A 22,745-nucleotide genomic window follows, 5' to 3' on the forward strand; every position below is an offset into this window, starting at 1 on the left:
CCTCCCAAAGCAACGGCTTGCCAGAGCCGAGAATCTACAGCCCCCAGACTGGCCCTCCAGCTCATTGCAGCCCCAGCAGCCAGCTCCCCTCACCTGTTACTTCCCAGCCTCGTGAGTATCAGAGTTTGTAACTTGGGGCTGTGAAGGGTCTTTGGGAGGTGCCTGGCAGCCGCCCCCTGAATAAGTATCACACTGCTTAGCAGCTTGCATTTCAGCTCCACCTGGAAGGTTCATTTTGTATTTTGCTTTCTTTCAGTGCACCAAGCAGCCTCTGTCCAATTTGATATTCAAGGGTAGGACGTAGTGGCAAGAGCTCAAGCAAGTTCCCAGGCACCTTAGGATCACCGCATGTTCCTAAGGCACACTTTCCGAGCCTGGCTGCAGGGCAGCATGTATTCCCCAGGAATGTTCTAGGACTGCAGACTTCTGGACCCCATCCCAGACCCACTGAATCAGTGTCAGGGTCAGAGGGGCCCAGGAATGTACACGGAGTGCCCCAGAGGCTCTGAGGCAACAGGCTGTGGAAAGTTGTCCTGAAAGCTTCAGCCTCTGCAGAGGGCCTCCCTACCCATCCTTGGCTGTGCTGGTTTGGGTGGAAAATTGCGGCTCTGCAGCTCTGTGCGAGCTTGCTGGATTTCAGCTTCAGGGAAGCACCTGAGGAGGGCTGGTGGCGTGCCGGAGGGGTCCCTGGTCCAGCAAAGGGGACACATTCACCTCCCTTGTGTCGTAGGGGTATCTATTATCTTCGCTGCCATCCAGTCCCTCTCTTAGTATCTGCCCCATCTGAGGCCGGGTCCTCCCAGCTGCAGAACTTAAGACAAGGATGTGAGGGCAAGTAATGTATTTGCAAGGTGAGCCCAAGAATCCCTGGATGGGAGACAGGGAAGTGAGGGGAGAAGGCAAGGCAGCCTGTACATGGTACTTGAGTGAGCAGCTTCCCACTGTGGGCAGCCAGGCTCACCCCACTGGAGCCTCTGGGAGAGTGGAGGACACCTGCACCACCCACAGGTGGGGGACTGGGGAAGCTGGCATGTTCATCCGCCAACACTCATAGGAAGAGGGCTGCTCCTGGAGGTTAACTCCCTGGCACTTCAGCCTGCTCTACACAGGAGCCCAGTATACTCGAGGCAGCCATTGAAAAGAAAATTGAAGTTTCTTAATGTTAAAAAAAAATTAAAAATAATATCCATCACCTCAAAAAAAATTGAAGTTTTTTGCATCCAGATACCCTTTGTGGTAATAAGACTGTCCAGGGTAGGTGGGCAGGACATCAAGAGCCATAACCACAAGCCTCCATCGAGTTGCTTTGGGCACTACCTCTGCCCCATTCTCCATCTTTGTGGTTTGGCTGGCACCGTGCCCTCCCCGCAAGTCCAGGTGGCATCAGCGAATGGTTTGGAGATAGGCATATGTCCAAGTTGGCTAGCCACAGCCCACCCTGGAACTTCTGGAACCGGGGGAAAGAATGCCCACCAGGGCTATTCAGCTTCCAGGGTGTGGGCCCATGGAGGAGGAAAGTGAAGCCAACATGGAGAATTGAACCAAGAGAGAAAGGGGCCATCATTTGAGCCCCTAGATTCAGCTATTCCTGAAGCCAGTGTCGTTCTTGAGCCTCCAATTATGTGGACCAGTGAATGCCCAGGTTTGCTTGAGGCAGATTGTGTGAGGTTTTGGGGTCTCTGGCAACCCAAAGAGTCTGACACTCCTAATGTGCCATTCCAGAAGAGGCACATTTTGGACTTGGGCATTTGCAGGGCTGAGATGGGACATGGACCTGGAGGCAAAAAAGTGTCCAAGATTCCAATACCTACCTTTGGTGATAGGGGGCACATGTGACACAAACCTACAAGGGCTAAAGTCGTGAAGCTTCAGGACTGCAGGCTGGGGAGGAACATGAGCTAATTACGGCAAAGCTAGGACACCCTCCCCACCTCACAGCCAGGATGGAGTGCAGACCCCAAGTCCTGACGGGTGACTGGGAACCTGAGAGTGCAGTGTGCTGGGCAGTTACCATGGTGGCATGTATCTCAGCTGTTGGCATTCTCTTTACAAAACATTAGCATCAGGGAAGACACCAGAAAAAAGTTCCAATTCTGGAGCCAATGGGCGGGCAATGGAAACAATTCAAGCATGATGCCACAGCTTTCGACAGGTTCTCAAAGGGGTCTGTCTCTCAGAAAAATCTTGACTCCAGAAAACTCTTAAGTCAGAGGTTTCAAATTGTGCTTTCTAAGGGCCCACATTCCTCAGAAGTGCTTTGTGTTGGGGATGCACTGAAGGGAAGGGAGGGGGAGGGGGCTGGGGAGAGGTTTGAAAGCCACAGTTGCCTTTGACATCCCTGAGAGCTGCCCAGTGCCTTTCCTTCTGGCTCTTTCCAGCTCCTTCCAGGCCCTGCCCAAACTCCCACACCAGTGCCCGAGACCCCCCTCCACAGAGGCCCCAGAGGTCTGCCTTGGACGAAAGCCCTCGCCTTGGAGAATTGGTCCCAGAGGCAGTCCCTGGGCCACAGGGAGCCCTGGCATATTCTGTCCTCTCCAGACCCAAATCACAAGAGGCTCTGGGGCAGTGATTCTGTGGAGACAGACGTCAGCAATGCCAACTCACCTGCATCAGGGAGCTCTCTTTCTCAACACCTGGCACACCATGAGCCAGCTGGCTGTTCCTTTGAGAGTCCTCACTCACACACAGTCCCAGAGAAATCCTTGGGAAGGTCACAGTGAAGAGTGAACAGCCTACTGGGGCAGGCAAGAGCCACGTCCTGTCCCTCAGAGGTGTTGGGCAGGGCTGGGTAACAGAAGCTGGTGTAGACAGGTAGCCCTAATGCTGTTGTGCAAAGGAACCCCCTCTTCTCTGCTTCCCCAGTGACAGTTCTTGGCCTCCTGCTTCAAAACAGTGGAATCCCTCCTGACATCAGGACTGTGGCCATTCTCAGATGCAATGCTGGGACTTGGGTAAAACCCCAGGGGACAGGGCAGTGGGGCCCAGGAAGAGGGGCAGCAGGGCCCTCACCTTCACCTGGACACCTGGCAAGTAGAATCCAGGAACCTAACCCCAAGACTCCAAGTCAGCAGCAGTGGGTGAGTGGGCTCCAGGGATCTGCATTTGACACCATGAATAAACTGCACATCCATCTGCTCACGTGCTACATGCACATGCAGTGGGTTGGACAGTGTGCCCCCAACCCACGTCCACCCAGAACTTCCCAATGTGGCCTTATTTGGAAATAGGATCTTTGTGCATGTAATTAGCTAGGGATCGCAAGATGAAATCATACTGGGTTAGGGGGGCCTTACATTCAATGACTGGTGTCCTACCAGGAAGAGGAGACACAGGGGAGAGGGCCATGGGAAGACAGAGGCGGAGATAGGAGTGATGTGCCCACCAGCCGAGGAACAACAGGAGTGACCAGGAGCCGGAAGGGGCAGGCAGGGCCCTCTCCTAGAGCCCGCTGGCACTTAGATTTCAGACTTCTGGCATCTAGAGCGGGAAGAGAATCAATTTCTGTTGTTTTTAAGCCACCTAGTTTGTGGTAATTTGTTATGGCATTCCTAGGACTAATACATCTGTGCTTTATGTATTAAAAGTTTACCCTCTTCCCCCAAGGACCAATTTGCAACCCCTGAGGGTGATATAACCCCTGTTGAGAAGGTTCTAGAGTCTTAGAAACAGCAGCTCTGTAATTCTTGAACAAGCCAAGTGAAATTTACAGGGTTTTAGGAAGGAGGCAGTAAAGGTATATCCAACTATAAAACATTTAATGCTTCTGGTGGGAGCACATGATCAGGGCAGCAAGAAACCCCACGTTTTACTGGCTGAAACAGACTGAGTGTGGGAAAGAATTATACTGTTCTCACTGAACGATTCATGTTACAGGGTAGAAATCCCAGGGAGCACAGGGTAGGAAAAAAGTCTCACACTCCCCTTATTTCAGCCTGTGGAGAGAACATTCTAGCTGGATGAGAGGGACACCACTCCAAACCGTGCTGTTCCAGGTGAGTGGATTTGCCAGAAAACACAAGCAGTTTCTGAAAGGGAAAGTCAGAGGGGAATAATATCTTGACACCCACTTTTCTTGGGATGCACCCAGCACGGAGCCTTCTGTCCCATGAGAAACAGTGACAGGCATCATCAGGAAGAGTCTGCAGCCTTTGGATGAGAAGCAGTAAATAACCGGAATAACTGCTGGCTCTTCTAGGAGCTGGGTGCTGGGCTGTGGGCGCACAGCCACTCCTCACTTCACCCCACTCTGACCCAATGAGCGAGGTAGGCACTGCGGTCCCCATTTCAAAGATGAGGGAACAGAGGCACAAAGAGGTCGCACAGCTAAGTTTGGACCCCACCCTGTCTACATTGTAAGACCCAGGTTCCTAAACCCAGGGCCTGGGCAGGTCCTGTTGAGAGTGGGTTGTTTCTGTTCTAGTCACAACACGTTAATGAACAAGCTAGAGAAAAAAGCCAAGCCAACGAGCTTCCAGCCCTGGGGTCCAGAGAAATTTAAATATCAAGAGCTTAGCAGCCCTTCCTTGGATTTTTAATTCCTAGCCTCTCAAAGGTAAGAAGATGGCATATTGGTTGATACGTTCCAGCATGAGCCCTAGAGACCTGCAGTTCAGGAGAACCGTGGTAGACACCACCATGGCCATCTGCTGCTTCTCTGGCCCAGCTCCCCTTGTCCTTGGTGACTGGTCCTCCCCCACCCCACTGTCATGCCTGGAGGGAATGTCAATCACAGAGCCTACACCCCCTTAGCCAGTACATCCACAGGGGTGAGCATGTAACTCGTGCAGGGCCAGTCCAGGCTGTCTATAGAATATGAAATGGAAAGAGCACCTCTCTCATCTTTAGTGATGGCAAGCCATGTGGTTGTAGACCAGGGGTTGCTGGTAGCCCTTCCCATCAGATAGAAGAGAGGATGAGGCTGGTGTCCAAAGAGATGTGGAACCAAGGGACCTGGGTGAAGCTGAGAGAGCAGGGGAGCTCTGAAGGGGAGGTCTGACTGGGCCCGAGGCCCCTTGTTCCTCCTGTAAAAGCCGGACTGCTGATGGCAGGCCCTTGTCTCTGGGATCGGCAGACCCAGATTCCAGTTGTCAGAAGCCACTTCTAACCCCAAGTCAAGGAAAGGCTTCTCCCTCCTTCACTGGGTACTAGTCTTAGACAGTAAGCGTGTAGGAAGTGCTAGGGCAGCTTACCCCAAAATGCTTCTAGGATAACACATAATTTTTAGAGGCAAGCTAGAAATTCACAGAAAGGTAGTTGACAGTATTGCAAATTGCTCTCAGTGATAAATGGCTGGTCACATGGGAGCAATTCCTTTTGAGAACGTCTCCAATCTCCCTCCCTCTCTCTCCCTCACATGTGCACACACACACACCTTGATGCAGAATGCAGTTCTGGATTTTGTTCCTATACCTGAGAAGCAAGTGGAAAACTACAGAGGTGGACAAGGCTCCCTTGTGCAGGAAGAAGGATGTCTCCTTCCTCTCAGCTCCAGGTTTGGGGTTGAGGTTGGTGTGGAAGTAACCTTGCTCTTCCTGCCCCATCATGCCAAGCCTGCAGGGAAGCAAGGATCCCCAGGATTATAAATACACCTATTGGGCAAGGTCCCGTGACTCTGGATGTTGGCCAGAGACCATCTCCAACTGTAAGCAAGGTTACAAGATAAAAGCATTGCTGGTCCTCTAGGCCCCAGACTGGAGCCCAGGCTGCCTGCTAAGCCATTTCAGTGAGGTCTGTCCCAGGCAGACAAGGCAAGTGAGTGGTGTGGGCTAGGGGTGGGTCTGTAGAGAGTGGTGGGGCCTGGCATGGCCCCATCCAGGGTAAAACTATGTTTGTTGCCTTTCTGTGACGATAGTGGCCTATTTTGCCAACACTCCCAAATGCCCAAGGGAAGCCAGCAATCTTGATTTCTGGATGAAATGCCCCAATTTTTAAATCGCTCTATAGGCAAAAAATAAAAACACTAAAGGCAGGCCAGATCAGGCAGCAGGCTGCCACTTAGTGACCTCTGACCTGCTGTCTTTTGGGGAGGCCCAGGAAAGGAAAAGAGAAATGTCTTCAGGCCCCAAGGACACACAAGACTCTCCCACACAGGAAATCAGGGAAAGGTTGTCAATACTGGAGCTGCTTCCAGAGGTCACAGGAAACCCAGGGTAGACTCACCAAAGTTGTAGCCTCCACCCCACAGGGGGTCCTGATGGCAGGTTGAGACCCTGGGTCCAGCTAGATGTGAAGCAAGCCCTCCTGGACGCTTTTTATGTGGATCTCTATAACTTACAACTAAAAAAGTCATAATTAAAGAGCACCCAGGACAGAAAGGGAGCCCCAGAGGAGTGTAAAAACAGCTGGAGCCACTTCATCACTGCCTGAAACTCGGCAGAAATCCGGTGCCTTCCCACCTCTTCAAGTTAAGGATGGTCAGGGTTAGGCCTTTCCAGCTGAGCTCTAGGAAAATGGATTTCAAGTCCAGGGCGGGCTGCTTCCCACAAAAAGCAAAGTCTGTAACTCACATAACTGCCCACAGTACCCATCTTGGGACATAAAGCAAAGCATGGAATCAGATGCTATGATGAACATTTGTCACTTCTGCTTGCCCAGTATTCTTTCCTCCTTCTCCCTGGGGGACCCTAATATTCCTAGAGGCCCCTTGTGCTTTTTAGGCCATGTGGTTGGCTCCAGGGACAAGCATGTGGTCCATGCTGGACAACATTGCACCCCCCTCCCACACAGTAATTAATCCAGATTGGATTTAAGACCCTGCTAGCCAATCAGTGTTCTCCATTTCCTGGGCAACTGTGATTGGTTCCGGGACCAGGATGGGACCCAGGCAGGCTGATTAGACTCAATTCTGGGAGTTTGGAAGAACTTTGGGAGAAGGAAGTTGTCTTCTGGAGCTGAGCTGGGTGGAAAGAGGGAAGGAGCTTCATGGCAATGGGAAAGGCACCTGAGAAGGAGGCCATCCTGGGGAAAGCAGAGGCAGAAGTAAAGGAGGGGGCTGAGCCTCATGATATCCCTGAACCCCCAGACCAGGCAGATCTGAAGGTGGTCCACCAACTCCTTGGCTTTTTGTTACACAAAGTCCAAAGGAGATGGATCTGACTTAGGGGCTCCCACCACGCACAGGCCACGAGCTGAATCTTTGCTGTCGGTAGCAGACATCCCAGCTTTGGCAGCATCCAGACCAGGGCAGCAGCCCCCATGGGCTCTGGTCATGCAGCAGGCTGGCTTCTGGTTGTAGACACCTGAGGACATGGTAGGTGAGTGGGCTTCCCCGCAGTGCTCAGTCTGGCTATCTGGAGACCAGGGAGCTGCTGTGGGACTGGCCAGAGGAGGAGGTAGCAGCACTGAGCTGGGAGAAATGGCTGGTGCAGGATTCCAGGCTGGACATGGAGCCCCTGGGGAGGAAAGGCATAGCATAAATATTACCTTCTGGTGGAGACACAGCCCTGGGGCTGGCACGCATTGGTGGAAAAGCTGGTGATACTGCAAATGAGGCCCCGGGGCTCTTTCCACAAGGCTGGTAAACACCCCAGGCACAAAAGGCAAGTGCAGAGGAGAAGGCAAGTGAGGCCAAGATGAGAAATGAAGCTCCACCCATTTCCCTCCACCCCATGTCCCCAAGCAGAGCCCAACCTGCCTCAAACCACCCAGAAGCTCCCCTACACTGGGGACCTGGCATGGCCCAGAGGGCGTCCCGCAGCCTAGAGAGCCACCAGCCCCACTCCAGCCTCACCCTCTGCCTCCTTCCAGCTCCTCCGACACACACCTCCCCCATCGTGAGCATTTTCATCTCTGTGCCTCCTGCCAGAGAAGCCTTTCTCTCCTGCCCACTTTGTCCAGTTAACTCCAACCACAAACTTCAGAGTAGAACCATCCAGAACTTTCTGTGATGTTGGACACATATCTGTTCTGTCCATCACAGCAGCCATTGGCCACATGGGGCTACTGGACACTCCAAATGTAGCTATTGAAACTGAGGAACGGAATTTTTAATTTTATGAAGTTCTAACAGCTAAGTTGAAAGTGCTACCTGTGGTTATTGGGCTGGACAGTGCGGCTCTAGGGCCTGGTGACAGTGTGGTCCAGGGACAGCACAGCACCACAGTGTTCTGGGGCCTGCTGGAGTGCACACTCTGGGGCCATATTCTGACAAGTCCCACAGATGATTTGTGGGCACACCCCCAGATCTCAACTCCAACATCACCTCCCAGACACCCCACGAGCCCTGGCCCCCTATGCCAGGCCCCTGGCTCTGTACTATGACAGCACCCTGTGTTAGGAGCCCTAGCACCTCTTGGCTGTGGGACCTCGGATAAGGACCTCAAGCTGGAATACCTTCATGGTGGCCATCGCTCCTCATAATGACACACGGGTGTGATTATGTGGTCTCCTGCTCCATGACAGCGGACCTTGTCTGTCTGGTCCCTGAGCCTGCAGGGCCCAGCCCCGCACCTGTCCACTGAGGGTGCCCAGGAAAACAGCCCTTGAACTGGTTCTCTCAGGAGGATGATGAGGGACAGGGCCTCTAGGTTCCTCCACACTGACCAGACAGGCTGGTGAACAGTGTCCAGCCCCCTCCTCCACCCACAGCTACAGCCCCCAGATACCTATGTCTACATGTCAGAGTTGCTTTAGCCGAAATAGGCAACCTCCCAAAGAGGGAATCACCAGCCCTCTGCCACTGCATGGAGACTCTATTTAGAGAAAAGATGCTAGCCAGTATGTCTCACACTGGGACACTCGTGCCCCTAGGATCCCTGGAGCTATGCCCAGGACGTGGCTCCAGATGTAATACCCTCCTGGAGCCTCAGTTCCACTCCACAGTAAGGAATTTAAAGCATTGTTTTTAGTTTGATGTAGTCCCATTTGCTTCTTTTTCCTTCTGTTTCTCTTTATGGAGGTGACATATCCAAAAAGAAATTGCTAAGACCAATGTCAGAGTTTACCACCTATGTTGTCTTCTAGTTTTATGATCTCAGATCTTGCATTTAACTTTTTAATCCATTCTGAGTGGGGTTTTTTTATATACAGTGTAAGAGAGCAGTCCAGTTTCACTTTTTTCATGTATCTGTCCAGTTTTCCCAGTATCACTTATTGAAGGGACTGTCATTCCTTCATTATATATTCTTACCTCCTTTGTCATAGATTAATTGCCCATATAAGCAAGAGTTTGTTTTTATATACTGTTCCATTGTTCTGTGTGTCTACTTTTGGGCCAGTACCATACTGTTTTGATTACTACAGCCTTTAGTATAGTTTTAAATCAGGGAGCGTGACAACCTCCAACTTTGTTCTTCTTTCTCCAGACTGCTTTGGCTATTTGGTGTTTTTGTGACTCTATATAAATTTCAGGATTATTTGTTCTAATTATGAGAAGAATGCCATTGGTATTTTGATTGGGGGTTTGCCTTAAATGTGCAAATTGCTTTAGTTAGTGTGGATATTTTAACAATATTAATCCCCAATCCATGAGCATGACATATCCTTTCATTTATTTGTGTCTTCAGTTTTTTTTCTTCAGCGTCTTACAGTTTTCAGAGCACAGGTCTTTCACCTCCTTGGTTAAATTTAGTCCTAGGTATTTTATGCTCTTTGATGCAATTGTAAATGGAGTTGTTTTCTTAATTTCGTCTTCTGATCATTCATTATCATGTATAGAAAGACAGTAGATTTTTTGTACATTAATTTTGTATCTACAACTTTCCTGAATAATAAATAATAAGCTTTCATTCTCATGTGTGTCCAGATATTTTTTTTATCTCCTGTTCGATTTCCTCTTTGATCCATTGGTTGTTTAGTAAAATGTTGTTTAGTCTCCACATGTTTGTGGTTTTTCCAGTTTTCTTCTTGTAGTTAATTACTAGTTTCATACCACTGTGGTCAGAAAAGATGCTTGATATGATTTTCATCTTCTTGAATCTATTGAGACTTATTTTGTGGCCTAATATGTGATCAGTCTTGGTACCTGTTCCATTTACACTCAAAAATCATGTGTATTCTGCAGTGTTTGGGTGAAATATTCTATAATTATTGATTAAGTCAATCTGGCCTAATGTGATGTTTAAGGCAATTGTTTCCTTATTGATTTTCTGTCTGAATGATCTATTGATGTAAAAAGGATATTGAAGTTCCCTACTCTTACTGTCAATTTCTCCCTTTGTGTCTGTTAATATTCGCCTCATATATTTAGATGTACCTGTGTTGGGTGAGTAAATATTTATAATTGTTACAGTCTCTTCTTTGATGACCCCTGTGTCATTATGTAATACCCTTCTTTGTCTGTTTTCAGTCCTTGTTTTTAAGTCTGTTTTGTCTGATGTCAGTATTGCCACCCAAGCTTTCTTTTAATTTCTATTTTCAAGGAATATCTTTTTCTATCCCTTCACTTTCAGCCTATGTATGTCTTTTGACCTGAAGTGAGTCTCTTGTAAACAGCATACAGATGGGTCTTGTTTTTTAACCATTCTGCCACCCTGTGCCTTTTGACTAGAACATTTAGTCCATTTACATTTAAAGTAATTGTTGATGGTTGTGTTTTCATTGACATTTTGTTCATTGTGTTTTTTTGTTGTTGTTGTTTTTGTAGTTCCTCTTTGTTCCTTCCTTCTTCTCTTGATCTCTTTCCTTTTGGTTGGCTGAATTTTTTTAGTGTTTTGTTTAGGTTCCTTTCTCTTTATTTTTTGTGTATTTTTCATAGGTTTTTGGTTTGTGGTTACCATGAGGTTCATATGTATCCATCTATATTACTCTGAAAATACTACATTTTTACTCCCCAACTCCACACTTTCTTTTTGATGTGATATTTGAGATCTTTTTGTTTTTGTATATGATGAGTATTCTCAACTATTGTAGTTATAATGAATTTTGGTACTTTTGTCTTTTAACCTTCATACTAACTTTTTAAGTGACTGATTTTCTTTCTTTATTATATATCTTCCATTACCTGTGAGATTTTTTTCTTTCATGAAATGTTTTTATTTCTGGTTATGGCCTTTTGTTTTCTGGCTAAAGAAGATACTTTAACATTTCTTATAAAGCCAGTTTAGTGGTGATAAACTCCTTCAGTTTTTATCTCTTTATCTCTTCTTTAATCCTAAATGATCACCTTGCCAGGTAGAGTATTCTAGGTGGTAGTTTTCTTTATTTCAGCACTTTAAGTACATCCTGCCACTTCCTTTTGGCCTGTAAAGTTTCTGCTTAGAAATCAGCTGATGGCCTTAACGGGTTTTCCTTGTATATGAATAGTTGTTTACCTCTCGCTGCCTTCAAGACTGTCTCTTATTTTTACCTTTTGCCATTTTAATGACAATATGTCTTCGATATTGGCCTCCTTGTGTTCATCTTGCTTGGAATTCTCTGTGCTTCCTGGACCTAGATATCTGTTTCCTTCCCCAGAGGTAAAGTGACTCCCCTAAGGTCACACAGCAACCAGGAAGTGCTGGAGGTCTTACCTATTATATTTCCCTGTCTCTCTGAAAACATTACTTGGAAAGAATGGTCTGTGAAGCCCTATTCTAGACTGTTCTAGAACAGTCCAAAGGCTGTTTTATGGAATTCTAGATGTGAGGGGAGGTCCAAATGGCAGGACCTCAGGCTCCCTGCAACAATCAATCTAGTATGTTAGGTTTCTGTCCATGGTTTCATTTCAGGGTAAGGTTCTGCAGGTGCAGCAGAGTTTGGACACAGTGTGCGATTTCTCATGCTTAGGTGCTGAACCACTGGAAAGTTTTGGCAATTCCAGGGCCCCATCCCTGGAGAAGCTCAGAAGCAAGCAGGGAAAGTGAATGCAATGCTCCCCCATCTTAGAGGGGAGTTTGGGAGCCCTTTCTGCCCAGGCCCCTCTCCCAGGCCCTCCTACCTGAAGTCCTCAGAAGCCAGCACCTCGTAGTAGTAGAGGAGTTTGCACCTGGTGCCAGGGCTGTGTAGGGCCGTCAGGACGTCCTCCACCACATTGCCAGGGGGCGTATGCATTTGCCACTGGAGCAGGTAGATGCCAGGCCACCGGGTCACATGGGAGCCCTGAAACAGTAGCCATGCCTGAGGCTCTGGTCCTCCTGGGGACAGAGCCCTGTTCTAAACCAGCCCACCAGCAAGTCCTTCCTCTAAGCCTCCCGAAACCATCCTTGCTGCTCCCCCTCCACTGGTACCCCCATATCCCCAGCAGCTGAGAGTCTCCCTTTGAATTTTGGGGAGGGGTTCAAGGCCTGAGGGGTATGGCTGCAGGACAACAGAGGTATGGTTTGTTCAACTGCCTGGATTTTGTTGAGTTTTTGTTCTGTTGAGTGAGCCTTGCACACTGAGGAGTTTTGGAGAGGGATTTGGGGCAGGCAAGGGAGGAGGTCACAGGTGGTTAGTTTTTTGAGAACCAAGAGAGAACAAGAAAAGGGGCTGTTAGCTGTTATAAGAAGAGCAACTTCAGAGAAGGGCTGGGATATTCAGGGGGATCTCAGGGGCCTGGTGGTGTGCTAGACTCCCCATGGAACCTTCAGTAAGATCTGCAGTGCTTGCCAGTGCTTGCATATATGTGTGTGAGTGTGTGTGTGTGCATGTGTGTGTGTGAGTGTATATGTATGTGTGTATCAGTGTGTGTTTGGGGGCCTGTGATATTTGACCTGCAAGCACTGGCCTCATGGAAGATGTGAGGTCAGTGGGGACGACTCACGTTTGGTGCCATGTCTGCATTCTGTTCCCAGACCTACAGTTTCTTGCCCTGGAACTTGACTGTGCATCAGAGATCACCAGGAGAGGGTGAGAGTTACAGACCCCAGGCCCCACACCCCAGGGTTCTGAGTCACCCTGCTGGAAACCTGCATCTCTAACTTGGGTCCCAGGGGATTCTGAGGCTGGAGTCCTGAGTTCCAGGTCCTGGAACTGCCAGGATCTGCCTTTCTCCCCCACCACCCCACAGGGTCTCTGAGGCAGAGGACCAGGTCCTGGTTGTCTGGTGCTGTGCCCCCAGAACCCTGGAACACAGTGAACTCTCAGTCCTGCATGACGAGCAAATAAAAGAATCAAGGAATTTGAACCTGTATGCTCTCCCCTTCCCGGCAGATGAGGGGGGCCTCCACACGGCTGTAATCTGCACCCAGGGTCCAGGCTTTGTCCATCAGCTGCCCACTGGCCCTGGCCGCAGGCTCCCAGGGGCCCAGCTTGGGTGACTGCTTGGTGTAGTACAGGCTGAACACCACGTCTCCCCGTAGGATGTCAAAATCCCAGGTGATAACTGAGTCCCCCTCCAGAATCTCCACAGCAACCTGCACGGAGACAGGCGAGGTCTGAGAATAGATGGCCCCTCTATTTGAAATGCCCACGAGGTCCCACCCTTCCTTGGGGCTGACCCACAGACACTGACTGACAGACAAGAGGGTGCAGGAGGCTGGCAGAGCCACTCTGTCGGGCTCTGTGCAGGCAGTGCTCCCCACGGGTCAGGGTGGGCTTGGCTGTGGCTGAAACAGCCTCTTGGCTTAGACTCCTACCCACACCCATCCTGCCCGCCCACACCCCTCCACACAGGTTTCTCCTGAGAGTTTGCCCTCAGCAAATCGCTCCCATGAGAACCCTCATTTCAGGCTCTGCTCTCAGGGACCCTGACCTATAGTGACACCCCAGCCCAGGGGGCCCTCCCAGGCTGGGGCCCCAGCACCTCATGGGGGGCCCCGCGGAGCACGCTGGCCGACTGGTAGGTCTCTCTCCACTGGTGCAGCTGATCTGCGTGCTCCTGTTCCTCATCTGTCAGATAGAGGGACTTGGGGACCAGCCCTCCTTCAGGGACATTACACTGGGGGACAAAGACAAAGGTGGCAGGTCAGGGCCCAGCCAGGCATGGCTGACCCAAAGAAGGGCACTCTGTGACCCCTGAACACACCTATAACAGCGGTCTCAGTGAGCTCAGCACTGGGATTCCTCGACCCCATTTAACCCCAGAACCACAGCAATGAAGTGGGAACTATTACCCTTCCCATTTCAGGAGCAGGAACACAGAGGCTCAGAGAAGTAGGGCAGAGAGGACACAGCAGGAAGTGGCTGAGCCAGGGCAAACCCACGTCATCAGGCTGCCAGGCGCATGTTCCTGCCCACTGTGCTGCTCTCACAGGCCCATCTACCAAATACGTCTGTCACACATACATGTCATGGCAAGTAGAGAAAACAAGCAAGGTTGGCAAAAATTCCTAGGAAATCTGGGGCTTTTTTAACCCCAAAATCACACAAGCATGCTTTTTGGAATTGCTATTAGAGAAGGGAGAAGGGCCTGCCTTCCCACAGTCAGATGTGATAAGACAGCTGTGACCAGGATCACGCCTGCCTGTCATCTCATCCCCCCAAGGGGGGCAATAAAAGGGAGCTAGGGTTACCTCCCCTGGGAGCAGTTGCCCAATCGTCCCACACCCTGTGATTATGAGCTAGGGATAAGTCCCTTTGGGTACACTGGCTCTGGGGCCCAAGCCTCTGGGACACTTGAGTCACATTCCCTGACAGCAGAGGGTAGAAAGGTAAACTCTGACTGTATCCTAGCAACCTGGACTTGGACGGGGAATACTGGGTGGGTTAGGGTTTGACTGGCCCGGCCTCTGGACTTTTGGAAACTGCTTCTTGCTCGCTATGTTTGAAAGAACCAAGGCAAGACCACCCTCCTTCAGAGAAGAGTCACCTCTCTTTGGGCAGCTTCTAAAACAGACCCCGCCCCAGCAGTCCCAGGTCCTCCAAGGCCACAGATGGCCCCCCTCCTCAAGGCCAGGGCTCCAGCAGCCTCACCACACACTCTCCCCCGAGGAAGTCGGGGATCACTTCTCTGTCCAGGTAGTCGACGAGGCCTCCAGGGCCCTGGTAGTTGCTGCCGCTGTAGATGAGGAACTTCTGCCTGGTGTTCTCGTTGATGAAGGGGCTGATCTGAAATGAGGGAGATGAGGCAAGATGGAAAGGTGCTTTTTTATTGAGGTATAGCTCATATACCGTAGTATTAACCATAGTAAAGGGAACAATTCAGAGGATTTTAGTGCATTCACTATGTTGTGCGACCGCCACCTCTATCTAATTCTGAGACATTTTCACCCCCAGAAGGAAACCCCACACCCACTAGCACTCACTCCTCCCCTCCCCCACCAGCCCCTGGAGACCATCCATATGCTTTCTGCCTCTATGGTCTTGCCTATTCTGGACATTTCGTGTAAATGGATATGACATGAGGCCTTTATGTCTGGCTTCTTTTATTAGCATGTTTGCAGGGTGCATCATGTGTAGCGTTATCAGCGCTTCCTTTTTACAGCTGAATGCGACTCTACTGCCGGAAGAGCCATGCTCTGCGTACCCCAGGCAGAATTCCCACACCGGGCTCTAAGCTGCATGTCAATCGGGTTTTTCACAACATCTTCAATGCTGATGCGGTGTCTGATTCAATAAACAGGTGGGGAGGGAGGGAGGGAAGGAGGGAGGGAAACAAGAAAGGACTGAGGCGCTTGGCATGGCAGGACACAAGCCAGTTCAGCAAGGCATAATGTTACAGGCAAAAGACTGACTGGGAGTTGGGATCCCACCCGCGTGGTCACTCTCCTTCAGCCCCTTCTCTGGAAGACAGTCCCCTATTCCACCTGACATGGCCAGGGAGGGGGGCAGCAGCAGGAGATGGGAGGTGCGTACTTCTCCCACCCCTCCCCACCTCAGTGTCCCTGGAAGCCACAGCTCCCACTGGCAGCCCCACCCTCACCCCTGCTCCAGCTCGCCTGGGCTCTGGCAACGAGGCTATCCCCTATGCTAGTCCCTCCAGCCCCGGGTGGTCAGGAATTACGGTAGTGGCCAGTCCCCAGAGGCCTCCCCATCCTGCTCACACCTCTGCTGGCAGTTCTGTCACGGCATCCCACAAATCCTCCTTCCAGCCAGGACCTCAGCTGACTGCCTTCCATCCCACCCAATGTACATCTTCTTAGGAAATCTCCAAAAAGCAAAAGGAGTAATTTTTACAAAGATCAGGATGAAAAGCTTTAGTAGCAGGTCCTGCCTGTCCCTCCCAAGGCTCCTGCTCCCCTGCTCAGCTCTGACTTACCCAGAGAAGCCAGATAACTTTCTGCCCCAGAAATATGTTCATAGTCTCCTGCTGGCAACCCTCGAGGGCAACCTACTGCCCCAGCACAAGGTCCCATCACCACCACAGCCTGGACTCGGCAGGTGCTGGCTCCTGAGCATCTACCTTCCCAGCCTCCCCGGGGCAGCCAGCCTTTTTGCTCCTTTTTTCTCCACGCCTTGGACTGGTGTTTCAGTTCCTCTAAAGCCCAGTCCTGCCTCCAGGCCTTGCCCACGCTGTGCAGGTTGCCTGCTGTACCCTTCCCCCTGCCCTTCCCTGCGTGACTCCTGCTCCTTCCTCAGGTCTCAGCCAGAGCTGACTTCTCAGGGGGACCTTCCTCTGTTCCCCAATCTAAATTATCCCCCTGCACCAACCCCTACCTGGTTTGTTTAGTCTCTCCAAGAACCCTGAATGCCCTCATGCCCTTGTCACAGGAAACCGTGAAGCATTTACTAGTGTGAGGTTGTCTGGCTTCTCTCTCCCTACCCCATGACTGGGGGCCGGCGGGGAGCATGGAAACAGTAGCTGGCTGTTGTGCACTCTGAATCCCCGGGGCCTGGAAATGTGCCTGGCACATAGTAGGTGCTTAGTAAAACATTGAGTCCATTTAACTTTCAGCCCTTGAATCTCTATCCTGGTCAAACAGGATAGACTTACAGCTGCACTTCTTATGCTTTTGTGGGCACTGAGCACACACACCCACATCCTGGCACTGGGCAAGGTGCTAACTCTGAGTCTGCAGGAGTGGGAGGGGCCTGACACTGCACTGCCTGGGACCCATGGCAAGGCCTCAGGGCAGTGGTGCTCAACTGCAAGAGACAGCCTGTCAGTGGTTGTGAATTCAACGTGGTACATTGTGACTAACCTAATTGTGTGCATGTGTGTGTACACAGACATGTGAAGCGTTGCAACATAAAGTGTATTTCTTACTGTGGGTTGTGAGCAAAATGTTTTAATATACACATTTTTCTAATCCTCACCCAAGGATATGTTTATTGATTTTAAAGGTTTTTATTTATTTATTTTTAGAGAAAGGGAGTGAGAAAGAGAGGGAGAGAAACATAGGTGTGCGAGAGATATATTGATAGGTTGCCTTTCTCACACCCCCAAATGGGGACCTGGCCCATAACCCAGGCATGTGCCCTGACCAGGAATCAAACCAGCGACCTTTTGGTTTGCAGGCTGGTACTCAATCCACTGAGCCACAGCAGCCGGGGCTCAAAATGTTTTAATATCCCTATAGCACAGCATCCCAGCACTCCTCAGAGCCAGCTCACAGGAATCCCCGGAAGCCTGTACAATTCTGAGTGTGACTCTAGTGTTCACGAAGCAGGACAAAGGATACATAAAATGTGCTCTATTCATACAGTGGAATACTATTCAGACAAAAAAATGAAGTGCTGAGATATGCTACCATATGGAAGTCATTATGCTAAGTGAGAGAAATCAGATGCAAAAATGTCAACGTTTTTGAGTCCATTTATATGAAGTATCTAGAATACAGAAATCTATAGAGATACAAAATAGGTTCATGGTTGCCAAGAGCTGGGGGGAGGAGGGAAGGGAGTTACTGCTAATGGTTTCCTTTTGGGGTGATGAAAATGTTGTAGAATTAGGTAGTGGACACTAAAAATCACTGAATCCTGTCCTGTAAAGGGGTGAGCTTTATGGCGTATGAGCTAGAGGAAACAACACAGGACAAGCAGGCAAGGCAGCTCACAGAGGGACCCCCTCCCATTCGGGCTCCTGCTCTTACCAGCGTCCAGAGCACAGGGAAGACGCGGGGGGCGCGCACAATGAGCAGCCGCCCCAGGGTCTCTGGGTAGTTGTCCTCCACCACCTCAATTATCCGCAGGAAGGCCTTCACCCCTGGCCGCCACAGGTGCCGCATGTTGAGCCCTTCCAGGTCCACCAGGCAGGTCCAGGAGCTGCGGCAGACACGGGCCCTCTCACTCCACCTTGCTGGGCCCCCTCTCAGGGCACCCAACACCCTCCGCAGGGACCCAGGGGCTGACAGACAGGGATGGACACAGAGGCTCAGTGAGGCAGGACTGGGAGCAGAAGGGGCAGGGGCCACAGGGCACTCCTGGATCCTGACGCTGTGGTGAGGCCACGTGACAAAGAGGCTTGGAGCGTGGACTCTGAGGCTGAACACTCGAATTCAAGTGTCACCTTCACCCTGGGCACCCTCCTGCTCATCAGGACAGTGGCAATGACAGTAACAGTCCCCAGCTCAAGCAACTGTTGTTAGGATTAAATGAGGTGGTAGATGTAAAGGTCTCTGCAAGGACAGGCACACGGTATCCACTCAATAAAAGCTAGTTGTTACTACTGATCGTTGAAAAGATGCTGATGATGAAACAGAGCATAAGTGCTAAGAGCTAGGTTCAAATCCCTGCTTTGCCACCTGCTGTGTGGCCTTGACCAAGTTACTTAACTTCTCTGTGCCTACAGTTCATTAGTATGAATTCATCAGGAAAATGGCCATTTTACTGCTGTGCTAGTAGTCCCTGCGAGCCTCTCCATCCCACGTTTGTTCCCTTCACCCTGCCAAACCACTGGAAGGAGCCCCTTTGTGACACCCTGTCATCTGAGCCGGTCTAGGGTAAATTCTGCTTCTGGCCAGGACCCTGACTGATTCATCCCCCACCTCAGTGTGTGTCCCCTTAGGAAAGTGCAGAAGAGCAAAGGAACGTAACTTGCACAAAGACCAGGGCAATTTTGGAGAAAGCTTCAGTAGCAGGCCCTGCCTCTCCTCCTTCCGGTGGTGGTGACAAGGACAGCCTGGATCAAGGGGCTCAGAAGAGTGCCTGCTGCATAGTAAGTTCTATACGCACTTGCATCATCTCTTCACCATCACTGATTCTGATCAGCTATCAAGATGTGCCAGAACTAATGATACTGTTACCACTTCACAGAAGGGGAAAGGTTCGGAGCCTTTGGGGGCAATGTCACATGAGTGCTGGTGCGGGAAACTGAGCTCAGGCATAGAAGTTGGGGAAGGCAGAGGGGAATGGCGGGTTCCTGGACGTGCCCGGACAGCTGTGAGCCTGAGCCTGCGTGCCTGGGAGACAGAGTGAAGGTGGTACTTCACAGAGGGGGTGGGGGTGGGTCCCAAAAAGCAAAGGCCAGGGGGTGAATGGCATGGCAGACAAAGTCCTTGAGCCTGAGCCAGACAGGAACAGGTTCAAATCCCAGCTCTGCCACTTAACCAGCTTAGCAACCTTGGACGAGTATCACTACTCTGAGCTTCAGTTTCCCCCTCCATAAAGAACAGGGACGATACAGCCCCTGCCTCACAGGGTCATTGTGACAAGTAAGTGAGGATATTTCTGTGGAGCGCCATGCTTTGTGAGCCTTGGCTGTTTTTACTCCTCGGGGGAATTTGTCTCTCGGGGGATTCTTGCCTGATGGGACGGCCAAACTGCTTGGTGTTCCCTTCACACCTCTTCTGTCCTTCCTCGTTGACGGAAAGAACCTGGAAGGTAGAGAATGTTCTGGCCAACGTTCACGTGGCTGCCCCACTACAGGCAGCCCCCTGGGGCTCCAGGAAGCGGGGACCCCGACTCACGTGCTGCAGCAGCGCCTCCTCCCCCACAGCCTTCATCAAGCCTTTGGTGTCCATGTGTCCCAGTCGCAGGATGTACAGCGGGCGGCCGTCTTTGCAGAGAGAGGGGACATTGTTCAGGGAATGCAGGTGAGAGAGCAGGTCAAAGTCATGATGAGCACTTACCCTCCTCAGAGATGAGGGTGCCAGGTGCAGCTCACCCGAGGCCTAGTCCACCCACTACTTACTAACACCCTGCCTGTTCCCCAGGGGTGCTGGTACCACTTATGGTGAAGGAGGCAGTGCAACAGTTAAAGCACTCGGGTTTGCTCTGCAACAGAAACTGGGTGGGGGGCAGGCAGGAACTCTCTGCATGCCCTTTCAGCTCTTTTGAAAACCCAAAACTGTTCTAACATTAGAAGTTTAGTTTAAAAACTTTTTTTTAAAAAAAGGATATGAGCTATGTAATGAAGGAACATGGAGAGAATAGATAAAAGCTGGCTATTAGCTTTCTGTCAGCCAAAGCAAAAATGGAAAAATAAGGAATTATACACTTAATGCTGTCAGTTCTTGTTATTCGTGTTAGTTGTTCTACAAAGTTGCCTTGAACACTGAACAGCAAACACAGAACCACTGCTTCTAGGAAAAACACAGGGTCAGGGCCTGCGAGCCTCTAGTCATAACGTTTTTGTCTCCTGATCAATACCTAGCCTTGTTTTCTGTTTCTATTTAAGGACACCTTTTTCAGTACGTGCTGTAGAGTCAGTGACAGTAAACTCACGGCCAGCAGCACTATCAAGCATGTCTGAATGAATCGCATCTAACCCACGACGTTTTCTCTGTAAGGCACATCACAGCCTTCTTGCTCTTAGAAACATGACACAGCACGTCTGCACTATGTTCGGGGCCGCTGCAAACAGCAACATCACCGACCAAAAGCACAAAAACACAAAAACTGTGGCACTAAGTGGACCACAAAAAGGACACTTGCTTACAGTATGGGAGCTGAAACGGGAAGGCAGAAAGACATCCATGAGACATCTGGAGCTGGAGAAGTGCAGGTCGGGCAACTCAGATATTTTTTGCCACTCTGCACATGTCCATGACTGACCACAAAAGCTTCCTGAGTATTGATTTGGAGACTACACATACATTTTAGTGTGTAGGCAAGTTCACAACTAGGCAACACATGAATACTGGGGATCGACTGTGTGTTAGAAGAAAGTGTCCCCGCCAGTTCTTCAGGAGACTCAAGCATTTGCTCTAATCAGCACACAGTTGACCACTAAACAACGCGGGTTTGAACTGCGCAGGTCCATTTTTCTGTGGAATTTTTTCAAGCAATATAAATTACCCCTCCATTTAACATCTGTGGAGCCCACCAACAGCAGATCAGCGGTCCGTTGTTGGGAATCCATGCATGTAGAGGGCCAACTATGTGCAAGGGACTTGAGCATCTGCAGATTTTGGTGTTCTCAGGGGTTCCTGGAAACAACCCCCTGTGGATGCCAAAGGATGACTGTAGTTTAGTTTGGGGCAAGTCAAAACTTATATGTGGAGCTCTGACCATTGTGGTCAGTTGGCTAGGTGTCACCCGCCAAAGTGAAGGGTTGTCAATCAGGTCACATGCCTGGGTTGCAGGTTTGGCCCCTGGTTGGTCGGGGCACATATGAGAGGCAACCAATTGATGTTTCTCTCTCACATCAATGTTCTTCTCCCTTCCCCTCTCTCTAAAAATGAATAAATAAAAATCTGTTTAAAAATACATCTGGATTTTCAACTGTGTCAGGGGGGTCAGCATCTCTAACCCCTGCATTGTTCCAGGATCAACTGTATATGAATTTTTATATACAGAACATTGAAAATCATAATAGGCACTGGCTTCGATGGCAAACCAGCAAGGATTGCAGATATGCTGTAACCATGGAAGATTTGGACCCTGCCCTCAGCAAGCGTGGGTGGCACCAATGTGAAGAAGCCACACTATTTCACCTGAGCCACCCAACCTATGTATACTTGTCTGTCCCCTTGTTCCCACACTAGCCTGTTTTCATAATAAACTTTATTGTAACAGAAAAATCAAAGATATTTATTTATAGTGGGTTGAATAATATCTCCCAAAATTCATGTCTACCCATAACTTCAGAATGTAGCTTTATTTGATAATAGGGTCTTTGCAGATGTAATTAGTTAAGGACCTCAAAAGGAAATCATACTGGATCAGTGCTGGCCCTATATCTAATGACCGGGGGTCTTTATCAGAAGAGGAAGGACACAGAGAGACACACAAAGAGAAAGGCCATGTAAACACAGAGCGAGAGACCGGAGTGATGCTGTCAAGCCAAGGAACACCTGGGGCCACCAGAAAAGCTCTAAGAAATGAGGAAGGAGTCTCCCCTAGTGCCTGCAGAGGGATCACGGCCTTGCCAACTCCATGATTTCAGACTTCTGGCCTCCAGACTGGGGGAGAATAAACTTCTGTTGTTTTAAGCCACCCAGTTTGAGGCCATTTGCAATTGCAGCCCCAGGATACCATTTGCCTGAAGCCCAGCTCAGCCACTTTCATGGCTGGGTTGTCATCTCCAGCTGTCCAGAAGAGTCAAAAGAAAAAGTAAGAAGGATGAAAAGTGGGATTCAAAGTGCATTAGGCAGTGAGCAAAGTGTGCACTACCCATTGTGTAGGTCAAGGAACGCACCTGTGTCCTGGTAGTGCCAGCCCCCCGCATAGAACTCCTCCAGGAGGGCAGGGGGGTGCCAGGTCTGAAGGAGGAGGTCCACCTGGTGCTGCTTTCGCCAGCTCAAGGACTGGCACAGCATCTCCCGGGCCTTGTCTAGGTGGAAGTCACGAGCCCGCAGGAACCGAAGGATGTGCTGGTCTTTGGGAATCTGAGAGAAGAAGGAGGAACAACCCGTAGAACGGTATTTCCTAAGCCGGTAGATAAAATTATGAAAAATGAATCTCTTGTCTCATCTAAAAATACCTAGCTGGGGAAAAGGCCAAATGTATCCCCAAGCCAAGGATTGCTAGCCGCTACCAGAAGCCAAGGGAGAGACATAGAATAGATTGTCCCCCAGACCTTCCAGAAGGAACCAACTCTGTTCTCACCTTGAGCTCAGACCTCTGGCCTCCAGAAATGGGAAAGAATA

General features: G+C 50.1%; 1 protein-coding gene across 3 annotated transcripts in view; it reads right to left on the bottom strand.

Moving 5' to 3' along the window:
* Positions 1 to 4,445: 4,445 nt before the first annotated feature.
* The window catches only part of SEC14L5 (SEC14 like lipid binding 5), a 45,527-nt gene continuing 27,227 nt past the window's right edge, over positions 4,446 to 22,745 (bottom strand). For 2 of the 3 annotated variants that reach the window (XM_028515174.2, XM_028515185.2), the window contains exons 8-16: positions 22,295 to 22,484; positions 19,623 to 19,711; positions 19,459 to 19,529; positions 17,808 to 17,979; positions 14,749 to 14,883; positions 13,640 to 13,774; positions 13,023 to 13,250; positions 11,855 to 12,015; positions 4,446 to 7,391 (exon numbers count right to left, since the gene is read on the bottom strand). In XM_028515174.2, coding sequence (XP_028370975.1) covers positions 7,286 to 7,391; positions 11,855 to 12,015; positions 13,023 to 13,250; positions 13,640 to 13,774; positions 14,749 to 14,883; positions 17,808 to 17,979; positions 19,459 to 19,529; positions 19,623 to 19,711; positions 22,295 to 22,484 — 1,287 coding nt within the window. In that variant the 3' untranslated portion in view covers positions 4,446 to 7,285. The remainder of the gene's footprint in view (positions 7,392 to 11,854; positions 12,016 to 13,022; positions 13,251 to 13,639; positions 13,775 to 14,748; positions 14,884 to 17,807; positions 17,980 to 19,458; positions 19,530 to 19,622; positions 19,712 to 22,294; positions 22,485 to 22,745) is intronic. The other variant, XM_036020957.1, reaches the window with a different exon arrangement.

The sequence above is a fragment of the Phyllostomus discolor genome, chromosome 3 (genome assembly GCF_004126475.2).
Source record: "Phyllostomus discolor isolate MPI-MPIP mPhyDis1 chromosome 3, mPhyDis1.pri.v3, whole genome shotgun sequence".
NCBI lineage: Eukaryota > Metazoa > Chordata > Mammalia > Chiroptera > Phyllostomidae > Phyllostomus > Phyllostomus discolor.